The sequence below is a fragment of the Prosopis cineraria genome, unplaced genomic scaffold, assembly GCF_029017545.1.
Source record: "Prosopis cineraria cultivar Desert tree isolate PC_DT_omini unplaced genomic scaffold, ASM2901754v1 PC9, whole genome shotgun sequence".
Lineage (NCBI taxonomy): Eukaryota > Viridiplantae > Streptophyta > Magnoliopsida > Fabales > Fabaceae > Prosopis > Prosopis cineraria.
In genome coordinates, this window is record NW_026555340.1 from 21,260,811 (window position 1) to 21,276,473 (window position 15,663).

At 36.1% G+C, this 15,663-nt stretch overlaps 2 protein-coding genes across 2 annotated transcripts; both read right to left on the reverse strand.

Moving 5' to 3' along the window:
- Nucleotides 1-628: 628 nt before the first annotated feature.
- On the reverse strand, nt 629-10,614 carry LOC129320600 (uncharacterized). Its single transcript, XM_054966129.1, is given in 4 exon segments — nt 629-1,258; nt 4,935-5,242; nt 9,492-9,925; nt 9,928-10,614. Coding segments are annotated over 4 exon segments (1,698 nt in total). The 5' UTR covers nt 10,522-10,614; the 3' UTR covers nt 629-896.
- A 2,839-nt stretch (nt 10,615-13,453) lies between these two features.
- On the reverse strand, nt 13,454-15,296 carry LOC129320657 (40S ribosomal protein S18). The gene is made up of 4 exons (XM_054966201.1): nt 15,154-15,296; nt 14,877-15,037; nt 14,214-14,402; nt 13,454-13,796 (listed from the first exon to the last, which is right to left on the reverse strand). The coding sequence occupies exons 1-4, from the start codon at nt 15,154-15,156 to the stop codon at nt 13,691-13,693; spliced, it is 459 nt and encodes a 152-aa protein (XP_054822176.1). The 5' UTR covers nt 15,157-15,296; the 3' UTR covers nt 13,454-13,690.
- Nucleotides 15,297-15,663: the final 367 nt, after the last annotated feature.

The following is a 15,663-nucleotide window of genomic DNA, read 5'->3' on the forward strand; positions in this document are numbered from 1 at the left end:
AATAAAGTAAACAAAAAATTACTTGTTTTTTATTGGAAAAATACATTACATAATCATCCTTTCTATGACAAATACACACGCACCCCACCACGAGTTCAATCAAAACCCCCTTGAGAATGATATCGGAACAACCTGCAGTTATTTTGGTCATTCAAAACTTGCTTTCTGAAAACACAAACTTCAAACACATATGATCCAATTCATCTCTAAATTTGACGGAACATAACGATAACTTGTGAAAACCAGTTTGATATATCAAGAAATGCATGTACCATCTTGAAAAGATGTAATAAAATTTTTTGATCTACAATGTTATATAGTTTGTTTAGAAGTTATTCAGCTTTTAAAAAAAAAACAAAATTAACTCAAGCTTTTAAATTAACTACATTTTTACATGTGTGTGTGTGTGTGTTTAATAACCGTTTTGACAAACCAAAAAAAAAAAAAAAAACTACTTCACATCTACCAAAGGTCAAAGTGAGACTGGTCTTGGACTCCTAATCTAAAGTGCTCATAAACTCTTAATTTTGATGAGGCATAAACCCAACAAAACTGATCAAATAAACTGAATCAATTTGGTTAAAAAACTGATGTTAATTTTTTTTTTATTAGGTTTGATAATTTGAGATGGTTCCGTTAACTTCTGAAGATTCCTTTCAGCCAATGTACCTAAGCTGCCACACAACTGTTACTCCAAAACGCACAAAAAGAGTGCGCATCAGAGCATCAGATTAAAGGAGGCAATCAGACTCACCTCCCAACACAACCACCCTGAAGAAACCAAAATTCCACTTAACGGCATTGGCCGCATCCTAACATACCACAGAAAGTGACTTGAAAATTACATTGAAGCTAAAGCTATAATCATCAATTGAGGATAAGATTTCATCCAGAAACTACCTGGATGGTTGAGCTTTGTCCCTCAAGCTCTCTATCACCACCCTCTTCCTAGTGTCAAAATCAATCTTTTCAAGATCAAAAGCAGTCCCCAGATAGCCATACAAGATCCTCCTCTTCTCTCCTTTCTTCTCATCATATTTTACTAAATTCGGATTGTTCTCATCGTCCTTACCTAATAATGCCGGGGGCTGCACACGGGCCCACACCTTGCGTCCATGATTCTCCTTCTCAAAGTGCTCGGCAAGCCGAATGGCTTCACAAACACCGGATTGGTCCCCGGCAAATTTAATCAGTGATATACCCAGATGACCTTCTCTTCCATATAATGACTTTGATTTGCCACCCCCAATTCCAAGTTCTGGAAAACCATGAACAGAAAATGGCAAAAATATATCATCAAGACAAATTCAGCAGAGTCAGATATTTAAGTGGACTCCTAAATGCTAAAACCTTATGGTCCCGTCAGATATAGAAGCAGTGGCCATGAAATGCTGCCTTGTTATGCGTAGAAACTGAGAAATTTAGATCATTGAGCAAATGCCATGCCCAAAATTAAAAAGAAAAACAAGGAAAAGAAAGAAAGAAAACAAATGGTATGACAGTAAGGAATGCATCACCATAAGAAGGATACTGAGAGGTAGGAGATAATTTCAATCTAACTCACCCATATTTGCATTCAACAATAGAAGCATTATCTAATTTGACACGAGATCAATGTCATGCAATATCTGTTGTCGCCAATAGTGATGGCAGGGTTTAGACAAAATTACTTAACACTTAAAAAGAAACTATTTCTTAAAGAGTAACCAGCTTACCTCAAAAGTAACAACCGTTTAAGAAATGCCAAATGCAGAATGGAGCTAAAAAATCAAGAAGCAGTCAAGAAAACATTGCAAAAACCCCTAAAATCTGCACCTGGTGTAAATTCACATATATCTAAATGGCAATTGCAGAAGTCAAACATAATTAATTGAAAGGCTTCATCTAAAGAGAGATGCACATTTGCACATGCAAAAAGAAAGAAAGAAAGAAAGAAAGAGAGAAAGAACGCACGTCATCTTGAAATGATACAATGAAACTGAAGGCTCAAATGACATTAAAAATGCTGCCCGCGTGCATGAAAGCATAGGTGTTTGTACATGGCCCTAAAAAAGTACCGACCCACTTAAATATCCCATTAAGCATTCTATAGTCTATACCATTCAGTGTGAAACTGAAGCATCCTGTACCACTTTAATCCCTATCAATTGCCTCCTTGAAGAGCTGACATCCTGGCAGCTACCATCTATGACACTTGACTAAATTTTCTTGCTGGAGAATGCCCTTTCTAGGGCTTTCACAATCAAAATACCAACTGATATACTCAACTGGGATTACTAGGCACTAATCCACTTAAATATATCCAAATAAACATCCTATACTACAAAACTATGGGACTTAAGCACCACGCTACCTTTGCCTCTATCAGTTATACGACATGACAGACCAAAGACACAAAGATCTATGCATAAGCAAGCAACATATATGTTTGTGAGCGTGTCATTTAATTAAAGGAAGAGAGGGTAGCTTCAACGCTTGATGAGCAAGACAAAGCTGAAGACTCAAAAATCTATACCATGTGAGCTGCTTTTCACTTCATTTTCCTTATAACCCTAGATCAATACAATCTGAAGTTCACAAAATATCCATTGAAAGCTTTTCCGCTTCCCCAGCTTTCCAATTTGTAAATATATCATTTGTTTGGGTTTCTTTCCTATCATTATTACCATAAATCATCCAAACAAGGGATTGGATAATTTCTTCAACAATTTCCTGATATATTTTGTTCCACTCTAAATTCTATCCATCGAAATGTTCTGTAAGAACTGAGAACCTTATTTATTAGAATTTCAAATACCACCACCACCGGTCCTGCCTTCTGCCCATGGAAGGGGACACCTACTTAAAATTCAAGGGTCGTACTTGGGATGACAAACAATGATTGTTACTGCGACAGTTGATGCCCAAACAACTTAGATGCCCTTGTGCTCTATATTCAATTGAAAAGATTGAACAATGGGAATACAGTTTAGTGCATATCCAACCAAAAAACTATCTATTCAGTATCTAAGAAGTATCAACCATCACAAAGATTGACATAGTCTAGTCACCCAAGTTCCTAACCCACCCAAAATCACAAAAGAGCTAAATGCTTTTAAATCTAAATCAGACTACCAGCAGCCTGAGGATCAACATGGCAACCACATTGCAACACTGTAGATATACTACCATTAATTAAGAAGCCAAGCTAAGGTAGCATGAGTTGACTATACTGCATATAAATTAACAAAGAAAAAATAACCAGCAAATCTACTAAATTGAGTTCACAATTGTAAAATTTCCAAAAGTCCGAAGCAGCCAAAAAATCATCAGCAAGAATGCATTGTCAAAACTAAATTGCAGACAAGGCTAAAGGTCACTTGCATTAAAACCAAATGGAGTTCTAATTATTTGAGAGCTGATGATGATGATGAACAGCTACAATACCAACGTCCCTGCATCAAAGGTTAACATTTTCACTTACCACAACTGGACAAGAGACAGCCACAACAAACCTTGAAAATGATCTGTGTAAAACCTAATTTCTACAAGCTCTACTTTCCAGCTCCTGACTAAATCAACTACACTCACACTAAATATATTCATAACAACTTTTAGGGGGAACTTGCCTTTTTCTAAATTAACTATTTGACCCCGATCAAATTTGGGGACTTCCTATCTTTCTATTTTTGAACACTAATACCAACTAACTAAAATTCATCTTTACTCTAAAACTCAAGTTATTTTTATATCATACACCAAAATTAAAAGGGCGAGAATTTGAGTATTCACTTAATTTTTAGGGTTTTTTTCCTATATTAACTAATTTGAGCCCACTCAAATTTGAGGACTTCTAGCTTTCTATGTTTTAACACTAATACCAATTAAACTAAAACTCCTTTTTACTCTACAACCTTGACTTATTTTTATATCATCCACCTAAATTTAAAGGGCGACAATTTGAGGCCTTGCTTAGTGGGGAAAAAAAAAGTTATATAGAAGCAATTAACAGCTTCAAGAAACCTGCTTTAAGGTATTGCTTCAGCAATCTTTTAACCGCCTCATAAGCTGTAACTGAAAACAAGGAGGCCTAGCACAACTGCTGATTAACTACATATGTCAAACTGCTACTTGAAGGAGTGGTAATGCAAGGTCAATCAAATTACAAAAGGACCATACTTTGACAACAATACCAGGTGCAATTCAGAAGCAAGACCAGATCAAGCAACTACAGCAAAAATAAGACAAATGATGCAATTATATCCAAATGGAAGGAAAAAGTATTAGAATCAAATGCAGAACTCTAGGAAAAACGGTTGCTGTAATGAGCAATTATTCCCAAAAAATTGATCAGGAAGTAGTGCCCAATATTAAATGAAAAGATGGCAAAGAGGATAGCTGCACAAAATCTCAACTCTCCATCCCCATGAAAATAACTCCCAACTAAATAAGAAAGGCACACATCATTTCACCAAAAAAAAAAAAAGCATATACCAACACAAATTTGGCATAACCTCTATACAGAATAAAATCAGGTATTTAAAAGTCACCCTTCTTAACCCAAATAAATAACCACCAACCAATGGGGCGCATAAAAAGTAAAGTTCAATGCTGCAACTCTCAACCATCATTCCAAAGGCAGTATGGGCATCTAGTGCCTCCAAATTGTTCTGTGTTACTGGAAACTACTAGAAAATCAAAATGACCATCATCTTGTCATCCATAGAAAAGACAATGTAATGAAAGTACTCCATTAGATTTCAGACTAATGGAGTACTTTCTTAAAATATTGCAACCAAACAATTTCATAGAATTGCACAGATCACTACCACAGTTTTCTTAAAGGCAGCTGTCAAGTGTCAGCTTAATAAGCATGCTACTCATTTGCTTGAACTTAGTCTGAACTATGAGGCAATGCAATAGAAGATAACAAGGAATGGAGGGACACTTTATACCTCTAACTTTATTATCCATTGTTTTGTTCCCCAAGCCCTCCATGCGACCATCTCTTCCCTTTCCAGTAATTGTGTTATGGATGATCACCATAGGAGGCCACAAGATCAGATCATCCCGATTTGCTGCTGCTTCATCAGCAGGAAGGAACTGATATGCCTTTGAGTTATCAGGAGGCTTTGAGTAGTTCCAACCCATTAAAACACACAAGGCTTTGTGTAAGCCCAAATGATCAACACGCAAATCAGCATTATCTGAGTTGTAGGTGTGCATAATGAGAGCATGCATATCTGGAAAGTCTTTAGAAGACCTGAAAGTTGAAATATCAAGGGCATTGAAGAATACATTTCAGGTTGTCATCCAGAACTTGCCTGAGAGTCAAGATTCTAATAATAATGATGAAGGAACAGAACACATGCATCAATTTCGATATGTAATCACACCCAAGACATATTTTGGTCTAGACAAGGATCACCTATATTCTAAGTCACATCCCATACTTTGAGCAGCAAAGGCATGGCATAGCATAGCAATATAAATACTTATAGAGCAAGCATACAGAAATATCCAATATAAATAAATCTCTCTAAAGAGAGACAAGAGAAAAAAATCTAAAATGGAACCTTATGTTTCCATTGCAGAACTTAGAAAACTGCTGGGTTGAGTCAATTGCATGCAAATAAACATGAGTGCACACAAAACATGATGTCAAGAAACTCAACCTGAGAAGAAATTTTCCATAGGATCATAATGACGCATATCCTAGCCAAAAAAAGCTAGATTATTTGTGCCAAATCACCAAACAATAGCTGGCCGTTAAGTAATATAATATAGCAAGCAACAGACCCTTAAAAGGGCATCACCAAATTACAGGTCATCAATGATGTTAAAAACTTCAAAGATCATCCACCCATACAAGCACGAAGAATCTCAGTAATCTTTTCCCAAGCTCATCCACAACCCACTTCTACTCTGTCATATTTTGAACTCAACAACTGTCCACACAAATCAATTCTATTTTCAACAGAGCACTGTACCATTGAGCAAGACAAAGACACCGAATATAAAAAGGACAAACAAGTAAAAGGAAGGAAAAAAGGATGTGAAATGAGTCTGAAGGCCATAACAAATACTGAAGATGTGATTGTACAGATCGGACAGGTATAGTCAAGCTAAATTCTAGTTGACACCGTGTTATGTAATAAATAAATAAATAATATTAGTTAAAAGGTTAATAGGTTGTTAGGATAGTTACTTAAGGGTGTCAGATATGGGCTATAAAAGGGCACCAAAAAGACTGTTGTAATCAGTTCTGGAAATAATAGACTTGAGTTCCCTGTTTCTATCTTCCTCTCTCTAGTCTCTTTCTCTTTCTCTTTCTATTTCCTCTATTTTCTCTCTTTCCTTCCCTTTTCTCTAATTCTTATGCATTAGTGGTACCAGGGCCAGGCAATCCTTGGCATCTCCGTATTGAATGTTTCTGGTATATGGTGAAAACTCGCACCCAGAAACAACAAGAAATGGATGAGCGAGTTGCAAGACTGGAAGAAAGATTCGGAAAGGTAGATACCTTGTCAGAAATGGTAGAGGGGTCAAACAACAACTTTCAACTGCATATCACCCTCAAACGGATGGGCAATCCGAGGTCCTAAATAGGTGCTTAGAAACCTATCTTAGATGCATGTGTTGCGAGCAACCTAAGGATTGGAGCAAGTGGTTATCACAAGCTGAATGGTGGTATAACACCACATTTCATACAGCCACTAAAGCAACCCCACATGAACTTTTATACGGTCAGAAAGCTCCTATTCATTGTCCTTATTTGCCTAATGATTCTGTTTTAGATGTTTTAGACAGGACCTTTTCAGCTAGAGAAGCTGTGTTGGCTGTTTTGAAGCATCACCTTCATCGAGCAGCCAATTTGATAAAGCAGAAAGCTGATTCCCATAGGACAGATCGAGAGTTTGCTGTTGGTCAATGGGTTTTCCTCAAGTTGCAGCCATATAGACAAATTTCTGCAGCAGCAAGGAGTACCCAAAAGTTGGCTCCTAGGTATTTTGGTCCTTACAAGGTCATTGAACGGATAGGTGCTGTTGCCTACAAGTTGGAACTACCTGCTGAATCTAGAATACATCCAACTTTCCATGTTTCTTTATTAAAGCTATGTCCAGATCCTAAAGTTAAGCAAAGGCATCCGCCTCTTGATTGGCCAGAATTACCTCCAACCTTGGAACCTGAAAGCATTCTACAAAAGAGAGTTGGCAGGAAGAGAGGACGTATTATCACCGAAGTCCTAATCAAATGGAAACAACTACCTGAGGAGGAAGCATCTTGGATGGCTCTACATCAGTTACAGCAGAAATTTCCCCAGTTTCTTATTAATGATCCTTGAGGGCAAGGATCTTTTTGAGGGGGGGTATTGTTATGTTTTTGTAATTTTGACGTTAGTTAGTTACTAGCCGTTGGGTACATTCCGTTGGGTACATTCAGCGGCTATATAAATACCTTTGTGTTTTGTTGTATGGTGTGTAATCAATAGATTGGAATTATTCAGAAAGTCTCGTCTCTCTTTCTCTCCTTCTCTTAACCCTCTCGTCTCCCATCTTCTCTAAGCCTCATCCCTTCTTCTTCTCTCCTCCTATCCCTCTTCTACATCTATTCAATTCTATTCTAGTATTATAGAAGTATATCACATCGCGCTTTTTTTTTTGGAGGGGGAGCCAAAAGACAGCATCAGCCCCATAAATAAATCTTACAGAACCATAGTTAACATCAACATAGGGAACATGTAGTATAGTGTCTAACACTCTAACCAAATGTTCATCCAAAATGGATAAACATTGCCAAGATAACAAAAACAAAAAATCAGTGCCTGACATAAGATTAAGTTTGGGTGTGCAAATATATACAAATGTCAAATTCACTAATAATCACCTGCCAACCACCATTCATAACATAAAAGGATGGTCAAAGATGACCAAGTAAAACAGGCCTTCTAACCAGCACAAAAAGGCAAAGGCAGAACCACTAGACAAGAAGGCCATAAAAACCTGCAAATATGATAAATGAATATAGATCAAATCTGTAAATACAAATCAATGTGGAAATTGACCAGATTCAAAAGTTCTACCCCCGCAATACCTAATTTCAAACTAACTGTCTGACCCAATCAGAAAGGCTTGAACCAACCATCTACAGAAATGACACCCAGATTCAAAAGTTATACCCTCAAATTCTTCTATCATAACAGCAAACCCAACCATCTACAGAAATGACACCCAATAAAAAAATCAATCCTAGTCCAACCCAAAGTGCAAGGGCAGACTCACATCATCACAAGCAGCTTTGCAACCCTCATCTTAAATGCTCATGACCCTGAAGTCTTTTAACACAAGCATCATATTGACACAGCTGTAGTACCTAACATAGCAATAATCAAATCAAGGGAAGGGAATTGCCCATCCAATCCTACCTAAACAAATGACTAGAGATGCTATGCATATAATTGGGAAGAAAAGATCCTTCATAGGTTATAATCAATAACTAGTCAGAATTTATCATGGCTTCAGCCATTTTATAGAAAACGGTGACTTCACAATCAGAAATGAAGCAGACATGTTGCCCAGTTGACAACACAAAGCTCCGCCCTTAGTAGAAGGTATAATAACTTTGAAGCTTCAGATGAACTCCATAAACATGGATATTCATCCACCAAAAGCCATCTAGCACCCAAACAGAGATTAAAAACTCTGACAAATGTCATGTTACATGCCAATCTCCAAGAGACAGGCAAGAGATACATCATAAGAATGGAGACCAAATGACTCTATTAAGCATGCGACAATACCACTTACAAGTTGTTCTAATGTAAAGACTATAACAGCAACAAAAACATAGCAGCTAAGTAAATCAACACCAAATTGTGCATAAGGGAGCATGCAACCAGAAATGATACTCCCCATGATTCACAAGAAGGGGGAAAAAATAAAAATGACGGCAATGAAACAACACAAATCATGAAACCGATAAGGTATCTACAGGTAGGAGGAATTTTAAGGCTTAGAAGTTAGAATTCAAATCCTCCACTTACATCATCATAAAGAAAAGTATCCTACTTGACTTCATGACAGACCTAAATAAAATTTGCCAGAAAATCAGTCATGGTTTTCCAATACTTTCCAGTATGTAAATTTCACAGTGGATCTAAATCTATCAAAAAGATCACAAGCACTTTCTTAGCCTCCTTTGCTCCAGTAAAACATCATAAAATAGGACCATTAAGATTCTATGAAGCTACAGCTACGTCATATAGACCAATAGATGCGAATTCATCTTCCGGAGAGTAGAAAAGGGAAACTACAACCAACAAACTACATGCATCATCGACTATTCGGGATACGAGATGGGATAAGTATCATAAAACCTAAAAATCATAACAGATGGCAACTGAGTTGCCACATAAGATTTCCTAACGACAGGCAACAAAAACACAGCCTTTTGTGATGCATAGTCCAACCACAAAACTAAAAACAGACAGACATATCCAACACATATCAAACCTGCCGCAAGCAACGCACTGTATCCGCCCATGCTTTCCGTCCTCTAAGTAATTCCTCTTCTGCGTAACATTTTCATTAACTAACTTAACAAATTGAAGAAACGCTTTCTTAAGTGCATCCTGATCAACCTCCAAATGTTTAAGGGCCACGTTATCACCAATGCCACCAGATTGCCTAAAACCTACATTTTCATAAGCCCCACCGACCCTCATATATTTGGAAGCTCTCAATTCAGACTCTCGTCCAGGATCCATCAAATCATGCTTGAACGGCCCGCTTATCCCCCTAGAAAACTCGCCCCTTGGTGGAAACCCATTTGGATTAACATTAGCATCGTGCAAAAGTTGCTTTCTTTGCCGAGCAAGGTCATCTCTTTCCACCTCATCACCAACAAACTTCCTCTTCGCCGAACCTTCAACAGGTCCACCACCACGCCCATCAAGACCAATCGAATCCCAGTAATCTTGGTGCCTCCCACCACGCCCTCCATCTTGATCATCAAGGTGATGTGGTCCGGGAGGAATCGGGTTCCGAATCGACCCGGATCGAAACCGGGACCTAATGGGGGTGGGAACAATCTCCCTGGTGGATCAAGAGGATAATCAGGAGGGAGAGCAAAGTAGGATCTGACGCTACCGTCTGCTAGAACAATCGTACGGCGCTCGAGCATGTGGAAGCCATACGCCGGCGTAGGTGGTGGCCCCAAGCTAGCAAGATCCGGAAAGGGAAACGGAGCCCCGGGAGAGGGAGCTCGGGCGGCGGACCCCGCTGATTGATGGGTTAAATTTTCGCTAGGGTGGTGTTTAGCATGAGCGGGACTTGGAGTGGGTTTGGTTTTGGGGGATGGAGCAGCGGTGGAGGGTTTGGGATTCTTGGATTCGCCGGATCTAGGATCGGACGCCGGAGATTTCTTGCTGGCGTTGCTGGTGGATTCCCAACGGGATTTGCGGTGGGAAGATGAGGCTGATGACGGCTGCGGCGGCGGCGGCTTCGGGAGCGATGACTTGTTCTGAGGGTTCCCTCCGGCCATCCTCTGGGAAGGGAGACAAACACAGTCCGAGAATTGTGTGGCGACTCCGGACCAACTACAACAAAGTACCATAAACTTTCTCCGGTCATATTTTTATGTATGACATTATCAAAATTCTTAAGAAAAGTCGAGCGTCAATTAAGGTTGAGCTCCCGAAAAAATTTAAGGTTAAACCCTTATTTTAAAATATAAAATAATAAATTAAGAATTAATTTTTTTAAACTTGAAAATAAAAGTGTTGGCACTTCAAAACTAGTGCCAACCATTTTAAACTCTTTTACATTTTTTTTAAAAAATTCAATATGAAAAAAAAACAAGCACTGCATTAAAAGAAAACCTTAACCATTGACGAGATTTCTAAAGAAAAATATCAAATATATTAATATTGATAATAAAAAAAATTATCAACATTTAGCCGATAGTGTTAATAATGTTCAATTGTTATGGGGGTTAATTTTGGATGTTTTTATTTTTTATTAAACTTAAATTTTGTTGTTGTATAGATTGATTTAAATTTATTTTTTTAGACTTAATGTTATGTGTATAGCTGATAATTTGGGCAAAATTAGGCTTATTTAAATCAGACTTAAATTATCATACCATCTTAAAAAAGTCAAGTCCAATTTTAACTTTTTTCAATCAAGTCGTGCTAGTCCGTCATACTTGGCCAAAATTACTGACTTTACATATATATAGGATATAAATTTTTAGTGGTTGGATTTATTTGGGTCAGGATTAATTCGAGATAGCTTATTTAAATTGGCCTTAAAAAATCATTACTTCTTAAAAAAGTTTATATAGTTAAGTCCCACCCTAATTTTTTTAGGCTAACTTATTCATATTGGACTTAAAGATTCAGGCTAGCCTAAATTACCAACTATAGTTATGTGCAATAATTTTTTTTTTTGAAATTTTTAATATGTTTTCTTTAGATTTTTAATTTGAAAAATAAAAAAAAAAACAAAGAGGTTGATGCCCTTAAGGCTAACCCTTTAACCCTAAAGGTCGAAGGTGAGTTATGGAAAATAGACTTTTAAAATATAATTGAATTTTAAAAAGATCAATCTGTTTAGGTTTTAACCTTTTAAGGCTGCTCCTAATTAATATCTCTAAAGAAGAGTAATGGATGCGATGTTGAATAAAAGATATAAAATTTATTATTTATAATTTGTGTGTAATATAATTTATAAATGATGTAGTACATATCAAAATTTATAAATTGATTTTTTAAATTTTAAATAAATTTTAAAATTATTTTGTCTTATATGGAAAAATATATCTACATCTTTACATATGAAAAATTGTAAATAGAAAATATGACAACGTCATCACCATCGTGATCATTTAAAGATTTTTTATAAATAGTGTTATACCAATTTTTTGGCATAAATTTAAATAATATTTTTGTTATACCAATTTTTATTCTCAATACACTTTTTTTTGTGAACTAAAAGCCAATTTATCAAAAATTTATTTGTCCAAAAAATCATTTATTACATTGTATTAAAATTTGTATTTAAATATATTTTTCAAAAGTCAGATGAGTTCTTGAATAATAAAAAGTGTTATTGTAAAAAGAATATTGATGTTCATTATTTATAATTTTTATTATATAAATATAATATATTAAAAATATTTAAAGCATATATGCCATTAAAATTTTAAATAATTTAAGGAAAATATCAAACACGGACCACTATAGTAAATTCATATAAGTTGAAAATCACTTGTTAATTTAAATTAGTCTTTTATTAATAAAAATTTATTTAAATTTTAATAATAACTTATTATAAATTAACAACAGTTCATTCGAGTTTATTTTCCATTCAAGTTTTGATAATAATTAATCCTTGATTGATATAAATTTACTCCGCCAGTCCTTTGATTGCTATTTTCCCAATAATTTAATTATACATACCAGTCAATTTTCTCGTTAGCAAATGTATTATTCAAAAGCTAGTGAAGATCACCTTTGGCAAATGTACTGTGGCGAACTTAGTTTTTTCTTGTTTTTTAAAATCTTGGTTGAATAAAGCAACCAAGTAAGATTTGCTCCAAAAAAAAAAAAGTAAGCAAGCATCTTCTATTGGATTATCGCCATCTCTTTGTCATCAGCACAGGAAGTGGCAATTTAAAAAAAGAGGATGGTTATAATTTATGTGATGTATCATGAGCCGAGCTTAATGACTGATACAATACACGAGTTCCACATAACAGAGGCCTTGGGGATGGCAAACGAGTTGATTCTCAGCTCAAGAAAGGCATAAAGCAAAGAACTGATATACAAGAACATTCTTCCTCTTGTAAGTTCTCACAAAGTTTTAACATCTACACTTGTTGCGCATTCACAATCAACTGAAAGAAACATAGTAGCGTTAATAACTTACTACTATGTCTTGTGCTGTGTCCAAATCCTCGTCGTGATGGTCCCAAAATTACATTTCAGTGCTCCCGAAAGTGATTCCAGCCACAATAGCCTTTTAGAACATAGAAAAGAAGGCAAAAAACTATAGAAAAAATTTGAAGAAAAGGACATTTTTCCTTCCCAGAAAATATTTTCTTGGAGAATCACATCCAAAGGTCCCACTTAAGAAACAAGTCAATGTTTTCATTTTAACAATAAATTTTACATTAATCCTTGTTGGCAAATAAATTTCTTGAGTTATCCTTCAATGTGATTCTCTATCTTTTTTCTTCCAAAACAAACTTTCTGACAACTAACCACCAAGCCATATATGAATATAGATATGGTCTTCCACAAGACTTGCTCTCTATGGAAGAATTGCAACGGCGGTATCACTTTCATCATAATATTGCAGAAACAACGCTATGTTGATTAACTATCCTGTTTCGACCAAATTAAAATGGTTTACTGCATAAATGCAGAACAAAACAAGAAATCAAGGAATTTGTCACATCATGCAAGCAAAAAGAAAAAAAGAAAATTTGCAATATAACGGAAACGAATAATCATGATCTTCTGGAACTCAAGATAATGATACTATAGCGTAGAGGAATATTTCCGCTCAATACCGAGTTGTTAAAAAAGGTAAAGCAGAACATCTTGACATTCTGTAAATCTACTAAACCAACAAAAGCTCCATGCGGAACTAGAGCAGCAAAACTTTGGGCAGAGAAAAACTGAAAAAGATCTTGGACGACAACAGATTCAACGCTTTTTGGAGACACCAACAGTCTTCCCCCTGCGTCCAGTGGTCTTGGTGTGCTGTCCACGAACTCGAAGACCCCAGTAGTGTCGCAAACCACGGTGGTTTCTGCATCATATCAACAAATCACATCACATTACATCACAAGATGAGAATGATCAACACTACTTGGATGTGGCAAGAGAATCATAAAAAAGAATGCTAAGATTATCCCCACAATACATAGAATAAATGGCCACAAAAAATAAGGATGACTCAAACATGTGGTTTATTTCATGCCTTTCTTGACCATTAATGACAGCACATCATATGTAACAATAACATAGACTCAAAACCAGCAAGAAAACAAATGACAACTTAAAAGATACTTGGTAAAGCAGTTCTGTACAGAGGCAAAGAAAAATGTTTGTGTGTGATTATATATATGGAATATACTAGATGTGCTTTGTTGAGTGGGGCAGAATCCTTTGAATTGGGAAATTGGGGTGAACAATTAGCTAACAAGTTCAGTAGCAGATGAACAACCTTATTTTCTTCAAACGCTCAAGATCATCCCTAAGCTTCATGTCCAATGCGTTGGAAACAACCTGAGAGTATTTACCATCCTTGTAATCCTTCTTCCTATTGAGAAACCAGTCAGGAATCTTGAATTGGCGTGGATTTGCCACAATTGTCATTAGCTGATCAAGTTCAGCAGCCGATAGTTCACCAGCCCTTCAGTCAATCATTTGAAACCAAATTCAATTAGTTATACTAACAGTTTCCAAATGATAAAACAACAAGCTGCACGATCCAAGTTAAAAACACACACACAAGTTGAAGCACCACTTGCATGTAATACAGATGGGAGCAAAATTTTGATCCAAATAAAAGGGATACTATACTTTCATCACTGTTAGTTTTCATGAAGAAATTCACTGCCCAACTGCCCAAGGTGAATGAACTCACGAAAATATGGTCCAGAACACTTAATCCTGTAAATACACAATAATGCCCTACATCTGGACAATGCTTCCTACTAGAAGAAGGTCAAGCAAAAGAAAAAGAAAAAGAAAAATCACACAATTTCTTAATCTGAAGCCATAAAAATCACGCTCATTGAAGTGAACCCATCAATTTTGTTCATTCCAAACCAAATTAAAATTGATCCAATTTCTAACAGCCATAAGAGATTGATGAAAAAGAAACCTTTTGTTCATGTCGACATCAGCTTTCTTGCAGACGATATTGGCGAAGCGACGCCCAATACCTTTGATGGAGGTAAGTGCGAACATGATCTTCTGCTTACCATCGACATTGGTGTTCAGAACACGAAGAATGTGCTGAAAATCCTCGTTCGCTACAAGAGACTGCAATAGCAATAACAACAACAAAGAAACCATCAGATTAAGGTCCAAAAGACCAGAGATAATACTGCCGAAAGTTATGATCGTATAGGTAACCGAATCTGAACGAGTTGGCTCACCATGGCTAATGATTTCTCGCTCTACTGTCCACTGTGTCTCTCTAGAAGCGGGAAGCAAAAGAGCATGAGAATGCCGAACGGAGCCCAAACTAGTTGAAGTTGAAGCTCTTAAGGGCACCCACAAAAAACCCTAGAGGATGTGTTCCCGAAGGGGCCACAAATGATGATAAAACAAATGTTGGGTAGCTTTTGATAAAAATAAAATTTGATGAATGTAATTTTTGGCCAATAATCCAGACCAAAGCTAAATTTAAACTTAAATTTATAAAAAAAACTCATATAGTTAAATTTAACTTAAACATTCTTAAGCTTTGTTCTTATTTAGGCAAACTTGAACACTCAAATTATTAATTTTTTAAAAAAATTAATTATTAATTTAAAATTAAATTTTTATTATTATAAAAAATATAAAACACACTTTTTATATATTTTTTACAAAAAAATTAATGATTATTTAGGCCAAGCCCAATTGGGCATAAGTTTGGCCAAAATTTTTTTGGGCCAATTCAA